Below are 15,000 nucleotides of genomic sequence, written 5' to 3' on the forward strand. Positions count from 1 at the left end.
CAGGCTCGGGAATAGTCTCCCTTTTCATATAAGATCATCCTCCTCTATTGCTGTGTTCAGTTCCTCCTTGAAGACTCAATTTTATTCTCTATCTTTTAATTCAGTCTGAGCCTGGAAAATGTCCATTTGTCTCTCTGTATTTTGTATTGTTAAATGTTTTTGTGTATAGATTTGCTTTATACAACTTGTAGAGCACTTTGGTTTCAAATTTAGTTGTTTTTAAATGTGCTTTATAAATGAATAAACTAAACTAAACTAAACTAAACTAAACTAAACTGTACACGTCCCTGTGAATGAGCGATAACGATAATGTATTAGAACGAGTGCATTAATATAAACCTGCACTATTGTCAGGGCTGCTGTTATAGAGAATTAATCAACACCTTCTGTCCAATTACAATTCAAAATAATTTGCAATTTAAGAAAGTTTGAATGTGATGATGTGCACTCAGATAAATAAATATAGGCAGGAAGTGGGAAGGAGAATTTGTCCAGTCTACTTCCTGTTCGAACAGAAACTCAGCCGAAGCTCTGCTTGTCCATCTCCCAACTTAGCATTTGAGTGCAAAATGGAAAATATATCTGAATTATGCATGTGTGTGTGTGTGTGTGTGTGTGTGTGTGTGTGTGAGGGGTGTTTGGGCTGGTCTCTGCGGCTATAAATGATTAAGTACGTCTGATTAAAGTTCAGGCCTTGATTAACCCTAAGACTGTGTGATGGAGAGAGAGGATGTGATGTCACTGTGATGAAACTCTCAATCAGTGTGTGTGTGTGTGTGTGTGTGTGTGTGTGTGTGTGTGTGTGTGTGTGTGAAAGAGAGAGTGAAAGAGAAGATATTCAACCATGCATACACGAATAATAATAATTATTATAACAACATGGTCTAATGAGATATTTCAGGTGTGTAATATATGGATCATTTATTTTAATTTCTGAGTTGTTTATAATTTTATTTATGTAGTGTGTTGCATAATGCAGAGGGACTGCGTGTGTGTGTGTGTGTGTGTGTGTGTGTGTGTATGTGTGTGTGTAATTGCTGTGACGGGACAAGATGTTGGAGGTTCATTAGTGCGTGGCAGCTGAGCGCTTGAACGCATCACAGCAGGTCCAGAGAGACGGATCACACAGAGACAGAAGGAGAGAAGAGAGAAAAAAGAGAGAAAGTCAGGAGCAGAACATTAAAAAAAAAACTACAATAAAAATGAAAATAAAATAATGTGTAGCATAGTGTGTTATAGTAATATAATTCTATGTCTTATAAGGGAACATTTTAACATAATGTAGAATAACATCTAAAATACATTTTATTACATGAGAGGTTCCTCCTCGTGTGTTTCTCTCTCAAAGTGCAATTTGTAGGAAATAAAAAAAGACTACATTAGAATAATTAAAGTGTAAATGGCTGAGCTTGTTAATAGTGCTCGAGTCTGCTGATTAAAATGATTAAAAAGAATTAAAATGAAGAGAGAGAGATAGAGAATAATTCTGAGTCTTAATTTTCTCCTCTAGTGTTTTTCACTCCATCGTGAGTCGTATTCAGTGTCAGCAGTTTTACGTGAGGAAAGTTGCTGGTATTCAGAGTCGCGTTACGCAGCTGCGTCAGTGGATTTTCTGAGCTCCACATTCAGATTATTAAAATCACCTGTGTGAAGTTCACACCTGCGAGGTTACCGGAGTTTTACACCAGCGTCTAGACCACCGCCTTTAAACACAAACACTCAGCTTTAAACCTGAAAATAATCAGGGAGAGAAAATTCAGAAGTCAAATGTAAGACACATAAGACACATGTGACACAAATACAAGAGGGAATTTAAAAACGAAAAAGAAAAAGACTAACACGATGATAGATGAATGAGAAGATGGCTGTCATGTCTACACTAGAATCTGTGTCGAACTCCATTACCCAGAGTGCACCTCGGCCTAAAACATGGCCACCATGGACTATGAATCTGAACACACACTCCTGTCACGTTCACACAGACTCCGTACATTCACTCGCTGCGAAGTGTTGCTCTCTTGTAAATTCACCTGATGTACTAAACATTTGTTTCCCATGTATGATTATCTTGTTTTTGATCTGTTTTTTTTATTCTGCTTTTTAGTTATCCTGTTTCCTAGTCACCTGACCTCCTGCCTGTCTCGACTAAGCACGTTTAGAACTGCAGCTGGTTCTGCGACCTGACAATAGCGAGTGTTGAAATAAATCTGAGTCTAGTCTATCGCCAGTACATCACTGCATGAATAGAGCTCGCTGTAATTCTCACATTAATCACTAGTTTCATTTAACAAAATTATTCAGCAGCGTATAGAATAGCACTTGATCCAGCACATCCTGTATTTTACATTTTATTTATTTATATGGAGCTCTGACAGTTACTCGAGCGCAACTTAATGAAGCCACAAGATTTTAAATGGAGGTGATGAAATCGTAATGTGTGTGTGAGATGTAGGAGATTTTATCACACTTTTAATTCACTATGTTGATTTGTTGAATTAATAAAATAAAGTCAGTGTTGGTGTTAATTCGATGCTGTAAAGAAAACGTGCTCATGGTGTGAAGGATAATCTGACCTAGCGCTCATCTGCTACGCTCACAGAGAAACTTTAACTTCATTCATCACTTTATCATAAAATATTCCCTCCTCCAGATAAGCCGTGTCTCTGATTAAGACGCGTCTCCTCTGATGTCCTCTGTGTGGAAAAAAAAACCTTTTTGTGGACTTTAGAGGGACAATATTATTAATTCATTACTAGTATCATATTTATATATTTAATTTTGTCCTCAAATGAGCACTATTCCATAGTGTGTGAGTGTGTTTACAGCTAAAACATTAATTTCAGAGTGACGTGTTGTGGTTATATTAAACTGTCAGACAGCGGCGCTGGACTTAACGCTGCTCCTCACTCGAGCCGAAATCACGCAAGAAACATGCGCTTAAGCTCAAGATCAGAATCAGAGTGTAACTGAGACACGCCTCTGTTTTAGACAAACTCCGCCCCCGAGTGCGTAACTCTCGCGTAACTTCTGAATAGTGCTGAAGTCAGTAGTTACGTCTGAGGTCTGAATGCTGATGTGTGTAATTTCAGTATTAAATCCTCACTGAGAGTTTAACTCTGCTCTGAATACAGATCTGAGTGGAAGTCGTTTCGTGTGACCGTCCTGTTAAACCCTCAGATAACAAACCCATGGAGTTTCTTTCCTCCATTGTTTACTTCTTGCAGTATTTCTCCTGCTTTTCCTTTCTCTCTGAAGTGTTTGTGAAATCTGACAGAAGGCCAGAGAGAGAAAAGATGTAGACGAGCGGTGACGGTGGGTACAAACCGTGACCTTAAGAGTGAGCGCAGGAGAGCATGACGGAGAGAGAGAGGGAGAGAGAGAGAGAGAGAGAGGGAGAGAGAGAGAGAGAGCGAGATGCTTCCTAGTTTTTATTCAGAAGTGCTCTTCAAACACAGCATCTCTTCCTCTGTCATGAAGGAAAAGGCCACATCACACTGTGAAATCAGATATAATGCTTCAGTGCTACAAAATCCATCAGATGCTCATCGTATGATACAGTTTCATGCCACAAAATCTTAATTACCTGGTCTTTGCATACATTCTGCACTATATGTGCTCAGTACATTTACAGTTATAACATACCGCAGCACTGATGACTGTTAGCTACAGAGCTGCTGATAGGCTGAGAGGACCTCATGCATGTAGTCTGATAAAAACAAGCCACAATACTCTGATCCACTTTAAACTCAGTCAGTTTTTGGAAAACATTCTTATGGTTTTTTTCTTAAGTAGCTGATTTTAAGAGAGGCAGCATCTTTATATTTGGACTGAATTTGATTGTAACGTCACGTGGGGCGTTGGTAAGGAATAAAGCACGATGCTGGTATAGGAAGATAATCTGAGTAAAGCCTGAAGTTATTCCCAAGTGTTTTATTCCTCTTATACCACAGAAATATACCAACAATTAGAACGTGTATTTATTAAAGAATGATACATCATACATTTTATCCATTTATAGTTACATTTAATGTTAATGTCTCGCAGCTATACACAGTCGTTCCCTCTCTTTTTTCTCTCTCAAGTTAATAAAACAAAAAAAAAACGCAGCTTGTTACGCATGTTACTGAGAAACCGCAAAGAAGCGTAAACTCCTCTGTCCTGAAGATGTCGGAAAACTTAAAGCACTGACACTGGAGACTCCTTCCATAAATGTTAAATAAACATCTTCTTATAGAAAACTTCACCATATCAACGATTACACACTTTTAAAAAAAAAATCTGTTTATGTGGAGCATCTGCTGTACACGTCTCTGTGAACGAGCTGTTACTATAGAAACGATAACGTTACAGAAAATTAATCAACACCTTCTGACCAATCACAGTGTGTGTGTTTGCATGTATTATTTCATGGTGGTGGTGTTAGTGATGGAGTGTGTTGATGTGATTCAGTTTTATATAAAGCTGTGATGAACTGAGATGAACATTTTATTTGACGTATCTGCCAAAGTGTAGCACGAAAAACCTGCAGGATGTTTGTAGGATCAGGAGACTGAGAAAAATACTGAGAATGCATAAATTAGTGCACCTCAGTGTGTGTGTGTGTGTGTGTGTGTGTGTGTGTGTGTGCGCGTGTGTGTGTGATGAGTTCCATCATGTCTTCATTAATTAATGTGCGAAAACTTCATGTTGTGCCCCACTCATCATTAGTGCATCACACACACACACACACACACACACACACAAATATAGTATTTAATGATATTCCATGCTGTCATAAAGGAGAAGGTCCGACTCTGCATTACTGATGTGCTATTTTCAGACTTCTGTCAATGCTGTCAGCTCACTAGGGTGTGTTGTCAACGCACACACACACACACACACACACACTCCCAGTAAGAAGGTAAGAAGGATAAACCCTGCATACTTTTACATTTACTTGTTAAGACTCCTGACACAGAACATTTTTTAAATCTTTCTCTCTCTGTCTTTCTTCCTCAGTTTGTAATCTGCTGAGACCTTCAACGCAACAGAGCATTTCACCTCCATCCCTCTCTCCTCCACCCTCTCTCTCTCTCTCTCTCTTTTCCAAGAAGGATGCAGGGAGGAAAGGGAAAACCATGAACACACTGTGAACAAACACACACACACACACACACACACAAACGCCCTGACCTCAATACACACTCCTTCATTTATGGTTAAGAGAAAGCACTCGAGGGATTGGGAATGCATGAAATGGGGGACAGAGTGTACAAGAGAGCGAAAGAGAGAGAACAAAATGAGGAGGAGAAACTAATTGGCTCAACAAGACGTCCTAACAAGACAGAGTGTGAGCGTGTGGAATTCCAATGAGAAAGAGAGAGAGAGAGGGAGAGCGAGAGAGAGAGAGAGAGAGAGAGAGAGAGAGAGAGGAATGAACTTCCACACCATCAAAGCTCATGGGGTGGTTGAAGATCACAAAATGGTTCTTACTGAGAACAAGCCCACTGTATTAACCTGCATTTGTTCATTATAGTGATGTCACAATCCCACTTTTTCCTTTTTCAACGCTACACCAATATCAGAGCCTCAGGACTGAGAAAATACCTGTAACTTCCGATAACCGATAACTTCCTTTACAGCTGTTTCTATGGTAACAATGATGGATCTATCATTACATTGTCTGATGTGGTGAATTTTTCGTATTCTGTACCTTCTAATGTGAATCATTTGGACACTTTGCTATTGCATTATGGAATGCGTTTAGAAATCAAAATGGTACAAATCTCTAAAAACGTAAAATAGTGAACTGAACAGCACATGGTTTCTCAGCACACAGGAACTTGTGCACATGATATATAAAATTAATTTAAAATACAGGATGTGCTGGATCAAGTGCTATTCTATGTGCTGCTGAATAATGAGTGTGGAAGCCATTTTGTTAAATTAAATTTTAATTTAATTAATGTGAGAATTACAGCTAGCTCTATTCATGCAGTAATATATCAGTGATATAAGAGACTCCTATTAGATTTATTTCAACACTCCCCATCTCTTCATTTTCATACATCATCATATTAGTCTTTTATTTTTCAGTTTTAAATTCTCTCTCACTTTTATGTTACATAATATTAAATCTGACAGCAAAAAAAGCACAATTTCCTTCTTAAGTCCGTATTTTCTGTCCCTGATTATTTTCAGGTTTAAAGCGTGTTTGTGTTTAAAGGCGGTGGTCTAGACGCTGGTGTAAATCTCTGTCTCAGACGCTTCTACTCGAGGAACACCTGACAACCTCGGAGGTGTGAACGACACGCAGGTGATTTTAATAATCTGAATGCGGAACTCAGAAAATCCACTGAAACAGCTGCGTAACCCGACTCTGAATACCAGCAACTTTCCTCACGTAAATACTGACGCAACTGTTGGTGGCCATCTGTGAATACGACGCCATATGGAGAGAAAACTGAAGAATAAATGCTCTGATATAGCAGGACTTTAGTAAGGTTAGTTAAAAACAGAGAGCGCCCAAATCTGTGCATGTGCCAAGGAAGGACTCTGATGGACAGGACATTTTCCTGCTTACACTTTTTATTAAAGGGCGGGACTTCCTGTACTACAGCTGCCACTAAGCATTACAGGCTGCAACTGATGCTCCTGGTTCATAAGCAGAACCGTTTAGTGAAGAGTAGAACAACCTCATCAAATAATCCCAGACAGTTTAGAGATGAGAGTGTAGTGAGGTTCGTCCTCGCGCTCCAGTAGAGCACTCGATCAGAGGCGGAGAAGGTAAACCTCAGTGGACAGACGGATGGATGGATGAACAGATGTGGTGTGAGCAGAACGAGTCTCAGGACGTCCTCATGCTGCTGTTTTCATCTTTAGCGCTTTTGGAAGGAATCGAGACAGAAAGAGAGAGAGAGAGAGAGAGAGAGAGAGAGAGAGACGGAGGACGACAGGGAGACACACAGGAAGAAGGCAATTATCTGAGGTTATGCTAGCGCGCCTGTCTCTGTTTGCGTTTGCTGTGTTGTGTTCTGAACACTAACGAGACAGACAACACTCGTTAATAATAAATTGGGGGGAAGGTGAGTGAGAGACGCAGAGGGATAATTTACTGCCTATTATCTTTTCTATGACCTTCAATTAGCCAATTAGACAAAATCCAATCGCTGTATTGATCAGAACGACACAGACAACACACCCACGCACAACACACACACACACACACACACACAAACATGCATGGTCTAGTCTCACTTTCATCCTCTATTCTCAGTTCTGTGCTCTGTCCTTCCTCGGCATAACACTTCTTTTTGCTCCATCTTCCAGATCACATAAATACCATCGCTCAGACGTTTCACACAGTTTCCTGATTTAAAATAAGGTTCTATTACATTACATTTTGTAAGTGAAGTATAATGTCCAGGAAGAGACAGGGTGTGTAGCTTATTACAAAAATGAGAAGAATAAGTCATATTTTAATTTTGCAAATATATAAGCACATTGTTAACCCATAATGGGCTAAGTGGTTGTGTTTGAAAACGTAAGAAAGGAAGGAAGAAAGAAACCCAGAGAAATAAAAAGAGCTGAGAGCTGTATCTTTTGAAGCATTTGTATTGTTTAGTTTTTTGATGATCATCTGCAGGAATGAATCATGCGGTGGTTAGTGTTAGTGGCCTCTCAGTGTTGGTGTTGGCAAGAAGGAGTCCTGCTCTCTTTCCTCTGAGATTTCCACCCAAACACAGTGTCATGTTAGCAGGCATCAGTGTGTGTTCTGGATGTAACTGAATACAAATACATTATTCAGAATTAACAGATAATGTGTCCTAAACAGATACGAATAGCAACCTCACTATTATTTTTGTGTTTTTTTTTCTATCCTCAGCAGTTTGCTTCAGTATCCTGACCTCAGCACTGCCTTACTGAACTCTAAAATAAACCCACATTTTTATCACATTTCTGTACAAACTGACCCCAAATTCACAAAGAATGCTGCTTTAATTTATTGTACCATCAGGAATCTCTGCTGGGTCTAAAAAAATAATTAACTTGTGCATGCAAGCTGCAAAGGACTCCATTTCTGAGACCATCTTTTCTTCTTCTTTTCTTTTCTCCACATTTAATTTCATTTTAAAAACTTTAGGCCATGTCCATTTCCAGTTTAAATCTGGATACAGATATTTGGAGAAATAAACAGATACAGATGGAGGCCTTAAGTTAAACAGAGATGCTGCTACATACGATTTCAGACCATCACCACTACTGTGCAAGAAAAGAGTGTGTGTGATTTATCTCAGTGCACAAAAAATCAACAACTATCTGTTTATGTCTATAAGATCAGTGCCCCATTCACACACACACACACACACACACACACTGGGCCTATAGGTGACAGTATTGAACCTCGTAACCCTTTAATCAGGGCTGAAGAGTGATAGCTGTCAATCACAGATCGACTCTCTGCCCTTTGCTTCTGACAGTGCATCTCATTATATACAACACGGCCATGAGGGAAGCGTCATAGTCCTGCACTAAACACCAAAATTAATAAAAACAATATGACAGTGTGTGTACAAGACTGAAATACTGAATGAATCGTCACTATAATCTGTTCAGTGTCAATATCTCTGTGCAGGACACTCGGGTTCTTCCACTCCAACCTTCACACACCATGTCTTCATGGAGCTCGCTTTGTGCACAGGGGCATCGTCATGCTGGAACAGGTTTCAGCCTCTTAGTTCCAGTGAAGGGAAACTGTAAAGCTACAGCACACAGAGACGTTCTATACAACTGTGTGCTTCTGACTTTGTGGTTACAGTTTGGAGAAGAAACATGTGGGTGTGATGGCCATTAGTGTTCATCAAAACTATAATTAATAGATCATTACTTTAAAAAGATTGTACATTTTAAGTATTGTTTTTTTTTTTTTTTTATCAATAGGGTTGTTACGATACCATAATTGTGATACCAAAATGATACTATGGCAAAAAGTAAATAAATTTAAAAAACAATCCACTGTGATTAAAACAAATACTGACAGCTTTACACCTTTCGTCATAGAGAGATCCAGAGTACCTTAAACACCTTCAGGTGAAACTTGATCTGGATGTTCTATAGTAGAACCAGGTATAATCAAGGTTATGACTCTTTGAGGTTCACTTGTACAGTAAATGCAATTATCTGCAAATGACACAGTGATGGAGCTGAGGCCAGGAATTTCTAAAGGCCCTTCATGATTTTAGAGACTGACCATACAGTGATGGTTCCTGACTTCATCCATGAACACGCCCTCCTTGCTGAAGAACACCACAGGAAACTCACCTTTTCATAAATAGCTGGATTTCCAGAAGACCTTTTTAGCATGATAGACATGACTTTCAGGAGAGATGAAATAAATCAAGGATGTCAGTTATAAATGCCTGAACCACAGATGAGACATTGACCAGTCAGCACTGCAGTGGTGAAGTGCTTATGGGACTAAGAGTAATAAGTGCCAGTATTTTACCATTACTTGGTTCAAGCACCTGTAGTTGAGGCATAGCTGAATGGCTCCTTCTTTATTTTGAACCAAGAAGAATCTGGCAAATGCAGGTGAGGTGGAGGGATTGATATCCCTGTTTCAGGGCCTCGCTGATGTACTCCTCTCTAGCTTCTGTGGAGAAGGGATTATCAGGTCACAGTGTTAGACCTGTTTAGTGTACAGGGCTGTTCACAGTCTCCTGATTAGGAACTCAACTCACCTGCTCCAGGTTACTGAGAAACTCTAAATATCCACAGCATATTTCAGTTCATTGTAAAGTCTGACTCCTGCTTTCAGCTAATACAATCCAAGGCTTAGTATCTTACTCTTCTGGTTTTGCTTTTGTTTCTGAGTTAGATGTGAGTTTGCTTTGCCTTTTTGGATGGTCTCCCTCCAGTCTTTTAATAAACCCTGCATTTGCATTCAAATCTTGTGTGATCTCCTGATAGAAGACTTCACCAACTTATGGATGTTACCTCAGGTGCTGTCTGCTCGAGGAAGTGTCATCGGGGAACAACAGCTGTTTGCTGCCATCCTCGCCACACTGGACAAGCTGTCTAAATGCTTACAGCAGCTAACTCCCGCGTCTTCCTCTGCCTGCCAGAGGCATCGACTCCACACAGCGCAGACTGAGAAAAATGACAGAGATTCTGCAAAATGCCAAGGTTTCCCTCTGAACTGTTCTTTAAACAAGGTGGCTGAAGTATTCTCGCACTAACCTGGACTATGGCAGTAGAGTCTCAAGGAGGTGAACTTATCCATACATATGATAGATTTGTCTCTTTCCCAACACCTTTAATCACCCTCTTGAAGGTAGAGAAGAAGGAGAATGTCTCCCTTCCTTAAAACAAGGGACCAGAACCACATTATTAATTAGGGTTCAGGATGCTTGCAGCAAGCAGCAGGTGGAATGAACCAGCACTCATCTCAGGTTTCTGCAAAGAGTTCCAGGCCTGTGTCCTCACAGAGATGGCCTGTTGTGATAGCCATTAGACCACAGACAATTTGTCTGGATAATCCGGTAAAAGAGAGAAAAATTGCTTCACTGCCCAGTCTGTGTCTCCAAGCTGAAACCCATGCAGATTGGCCATGCATAAGATGCAAAGAAAGGACTAAGGTTCTTTAGCAGAGAGGCCACTCATGCCTGTTCTTCAAAACAAGAAAACATCTCATTTCTGGCCACCATCTCACCCAATTTTCACACAACACAACACTCCCCCTGTGAGAGATCATCACCTGTTCCCTGAGTCTTTAATCTTTCATCAGAAGCCGCTTAATCACCATAGCATCCACGACTATCGAAATCCCTGAGATCAACAATGAATAAACTTCCTCCTTACCACCTATAAGTCTGTGACATAGACCTGCTCTCTAAAAAATTTATCAACAATTTATCCCTTCTCCACAGCGGAGAACAAAGCTATGGATGAGTACACTCTCCCTGCACTGATTTATTCTTCTCCTGAAGCTTCTCCTGAAGGTTTCTTTAATTAATAACAAATTGTAATCATTGGCAAATTGCTGTCGTATAAGAGCGATAAAACACATGAAGACACGTTGTTTTAGGAAAATAATCAGCTTGGTAACAGGAACTTTGCTTCACCACACCCACCCTGTCACCTCATTTTACTAAAACACACATAGACAGTGTTCATTAATTAAAAGGATTAAAGGTTTGTGTATAAATGAAGCTGTAAACATGCAAATCTCTCCTTTCAGAGATGGAACTACGGTTTCAGGTGTGCGTCTCTGATGGTGCAAGGATATCACAAAACCTTCATGAATTTAGAAAGATAAAATTCCATAAGAACAGAAGTTTAACCACAAAACATCGGCACTTACGCTTCCATGCTGAGTGAGAGACATTAGAGTGGAAGACTCTGGAGGAGAACTTTAGTTTGGTCTGGGGTGAGTGGAGGTCGTAGGAGGCAGGAGGGAATGCTGGGGGTGTAAAATAGAGCGTTAGTGTATGTGAGGTCAGCTCTAATAATACTGATCAGCTCTGTTCATTCTGGAGTGGGTGATGAAAGCGGTGTGGCGGAGGTGTGAGTGTGTATTCGGGATGTGTGTGAAATGGGTGTGTGTTTGTTAGATTTGCTGGTGTTTGGTCTTCATCTGCTCTCCTGGATTCCACTGATCGGACTGGCTGTGTTCATCTGGCACTACACTTTATCTACAAAGACTCATTATGGCAGTGCAGTAAACGGTATGAGCAGTGTGTGTGTGTGTGTGTGTGTTCAAGCCAATCTGTTTGTCTATATTTAATTTAGTTGTAGGTATTGTTGTGATTGTACAGTGTAAGAGCAGTACAGTGGGTTTTTATCTGTGTGTCTGCCTGTGGATCGAGTTACTCAGTATTTTGGCAGACAGACAGAGAGACAGACAGACAGTCAGAGAGACAGACAGACAGTCAGAGAGACAGACAGACAGACAGACAGACAGAGAGACAGACAGACAGACAGACGGAGAGACAGGCAGAGAGACAGAGAGACAGACAGACAGACAGACAGAGAGACAGAGAGACAGAGAGACAGAGAGACAGACAGACAGACAGACAGACAGACAGGCAGAGAGACAGAGAGACAGACAGTCAGAGAGACAGACAGACAGAGAGACGGAGAGACAGACAGAGAGACAGAGAGACAGACAGACAGACAGACAGAGAGACAGAGAGACAGACAGACAGTCAGAGAGACAGACAGACAGACAGACAGACAGACAGACAGACAGACAGACGGAGAGACAGACAGACAGACAGACAGACAGACAGACAGACAGGCAGAGAGACAGAGAGACAGACAGAGAGACAGACAGACAGACAGACAGACAGAGAGACAGACAGACAGACAGACAGACAGAGAGACAGACAGACAGAGAGACAGACAGACAGACAGACAGGCAGACAGACAGACAGACAGACAGGTGACCACATGACAACACATACTGGTGACGCAGCAGGCAGTGTAGCAGGACAGGGCCTGTTATAATGAACTGGACCTTCTCCTGTTCCCTTCATGATCACTTTACTGAATTCAGCGGTAAATAATTTTGATAGCGTACACCTGAGTCTTACGCATTACAGATTTTTTTTCCTATATGCCTTTAAAAAATCCAGATTCACAATTCAACCCTAACCCTAACCCAATCACCTAGAAAACTATGATATGCTCCTGACCCACAAAAATCACCTAAAATACCACTGAGTGGTGATTAAACGCCTCATCACACAGTTTACATACAGTCTCCTCCGAAAGTATTGGAACAGCAAGGCCAATTCGGTTGTTTGAGATCGAAAGATGAATCTGAGACGATAGATCAGAATTTCAGCTTTCACTTCCTGATCTTGCTGTTCCAATACTTTCGGAGGGGACTGTGTATGTAGCTAAATTTTCTTTAATTCAATCTTTTTAGATTTTGATTTACTGGTTTACTGTTTAGATGTTGAAGGGCACATGCGTATTTACCTAATTTCTTTTTTATTTAACGATTAACAATTCTCTCTTGGGAATTAGAACTTTATACATTGCTAACAAGCAGCGGCGGGTTATTACATGAATTTTAAGGCAGTGTGTGATGACTAGGTTAAGGTCTCACTCAGTAGCATAATAATAAGAAGAAGAATAAAGTGTAAGTTTATCTGAATATGGAGATGTTTATGTTGTAGATGGAAAACACAATTCTGAAACTTCTACAAATGATGACATCACACAGCATGGAGGTAAGTGTGTGTGTGTGTGTGTGTGTATGAGTGTGTGAGAGTGTGTGTGTGTGTGTGTCTGAGTGAGTGAGTGTGTGTGTGTGAGGGTGTGTGTGTGTGTGTGTGAGTGTGTGTGTGTGAGTGTGTGTGTGTGAGTGTGTGTGAGAGTATGTGAGTGTGTGTGTGAGAGTGTGTGTGAGAGTGTGTATGAGTGTGTGTGTGTGTGTGTGAGTGTGTGAGTGTGTATGTGTGTGTGAGTGTGTGTGTGTGTGTGTGTGAGTGTGTGAGTGTGTGTGAGTGTGTGAGTGTGTGTGCCAGCAGGAGGAGGGGCAGGAGGGTTATACAGTGTCCCTCATGTCCAGATTCATTACCGTCCCACCAGAGCACAGAGTGAACACACAGACGGAGAGACAGAGCGAGACACTCGTCACACTCGTTTTCCACCTCTACCTTTCTGTTCTTTCTCTTTCAGCCCCAGGACGGTTCTTCACAATGCAGCCAGCACACATGGACCCCACCAGCATGGGCGTGGGGAAGGCCATCGCTGTCCTCACGTCCGGAGGAGATGCTCAGGGTGAGTGTGTGAAGGTGTGTGAGTGTGTGAGTGTGTGAAGGTGTGTGAGTGTGTGAGTGTGTGTGAGTGTGTGAGTGTGTGAAGGTGTGTGAGTGTGTGAGTGTGTGAAGGTGTGTGAGTGTGTGAGTGTGTGAAGGTGTGTGAGTGTGTGAAGGTGTGTGAAGGTGTGTGAGTGTGTGAAGGTGTGTGAGTGTGTGAGTGTGAGAAGGTGTGAGTGTGTGAAGGTGTGAGTGTGTGAAGGTGTGTGAGTGTGTGAGTGTGTGAAGGTGTGAGTGTGTGAGTGTGTGAAGGTGTGTGAGTGTGTGAAGGTGTGTGAGTGTGTGAAGGTGTGTGAGTGTGTGAGTGTGTGAAGGTGTGTGAGTGTGTGAGTGTGTGTGAGTGTGTGAAGGTGTGAGTGTGTGAGTGTGTGAAGGTGTGAGTGTGTGAGTGTGTGAAGGTGTGAGTGTGTGAGTGTGTGAAGGTGTGTGAGTGTGTGAAGGTGTGTGAGTGTGTGAAGGTGTGTGAGTGTGTGAGTGTGTGAAGGTGTGTGAGTGTGTGAGTGTGTGAGTGTGTGAGTGTGTGTGAGTGTGTGAGTGTGTGAAGGTGTGTGAGTGTGTGAGTGTGTGAAGGTGTGTGAGTGTGTGAAGGTGTGTGAGTGTGTGAGTGTGTGAGTGTGTGAAGGTGTGTGAGTGTGTGAGTGTGTGAGTGTGTGAAGGTGTGTGAGTGTGTGAGTGTGTGAAGGTGTGTGAGTGTGTGAGTGTGTGAAGGTGTGTGAGTGTGTGAGTGTGTGTGAGTGTGTGAGTGTGTGAGTGTGTGAAGGTGTGTGAAGGTGTGTGAGTGTGTGAAGGTGTGTGAGTGTGTGAGTGTGTGTGAGTGTGTGAGTGTGTGAGTGTGTGAAGGTGTGTGTGAGTGTGTGAGTGTGTGAAGGTGTGTGAGTGTGTGAGTGTGTGAAGGTGTGTGAGTGTGTGAGTGTGTGAAGGTGTGTGAGTGTGTGAGTGTGTGAAGGTGTGTGAGTGTGTGAGTGTGTGTGAGTGTGTGAGTGTGTGAGTGTGTGAAGGTGTGTGAAGGTGTGTGAGTGTGTGAAGGTGTGTGAGTGTGTGAGTGTGTGTGAGTGTGTGAGTGTGTGAGTGTGTGAAGGTGTGTGTGAGTGTGTGAGTGTGTGAAGGTGTGTGAGTGTGTGAGTGTGTGAAGGTGTGTGAAGGTGTGTGAGTGTGTGAAGGTGTGAGTGTGTGTGAGTGTGTGAGTGTGTGA

The 15,000-nt window shown here is 41.6% G+C and overlaps 1 protein-coding gene and 1 long non-coding RNA gene across 3 annotated transcripts in view; one reads left to right on the forward strand and one right to left on the reverse strand.

Moving 5' to 3' along the window:
* LOC113545909 (uncharacterized) overlaps positions 1-11,442 on the reverse strand; it is a 12,092-nt gene extending 650 nt beyond the window's left edge. The window contains exons 1-3 of one of the 2 annotated variants that reach the window (XR_008301352.1): positions 11,342-11,442; positions 1,644-1,731; positions 1-1,087 (exon numbers count right to left, since the gene is read on the reverse strand). The exon at positions 1-1,087 is cut by the window's left edge and continues 650 nt beyond it. This is a non-coding gene — a long non-coding RNA (uncharacterized LOC113545909). Of the gene's footprint in view, positions 1,088-1,643; positions 1,732-6,674; positions 6,864-11,341 lie in introns of both variants that reach the window. The other variant, XR_008301351.1, reaches the window with a different exon arrangement.
* A 2,093-nt stretch (positions 11,443-13,535) lies between these two features.
* Positions 13,536-15,000, forward strand: part of pfkmb (phosphofructokinase, muscle b) — a 22,335-nt gene continuing 20,870 nt past the window's right edge. Inside the window, exon 1 of the mRNA XM_034299057.2 lies at positions 13,536-13,770. Within this exon, the coding sequence (XP_034154948.1) occupies positions 13,551-13,770 (220 nt within the window). The 5' untranslated portion in view covers positions 13,536-13,550. The remainder of the gene's footprint in view (positions 13,771-15,000) is intronic.

Source organism: Pangasianodon hypophthalmus, chromosome 2 (genome assembly GCF_027358585.1).
Source record: "Pangasianodon hypophthalmus isolate fPanHyp1 chromosome 2, fPanHyp1.pri, whole genome shotgun sequence".
Taxonomy (NCBI): domain Eukaryota; kingdom Metazoa; phylum Chordata; class Actinopteri; order Siluriformes; family Pangasiidae; genus Pangasianodon; species Pangasianodon hypophthalmus.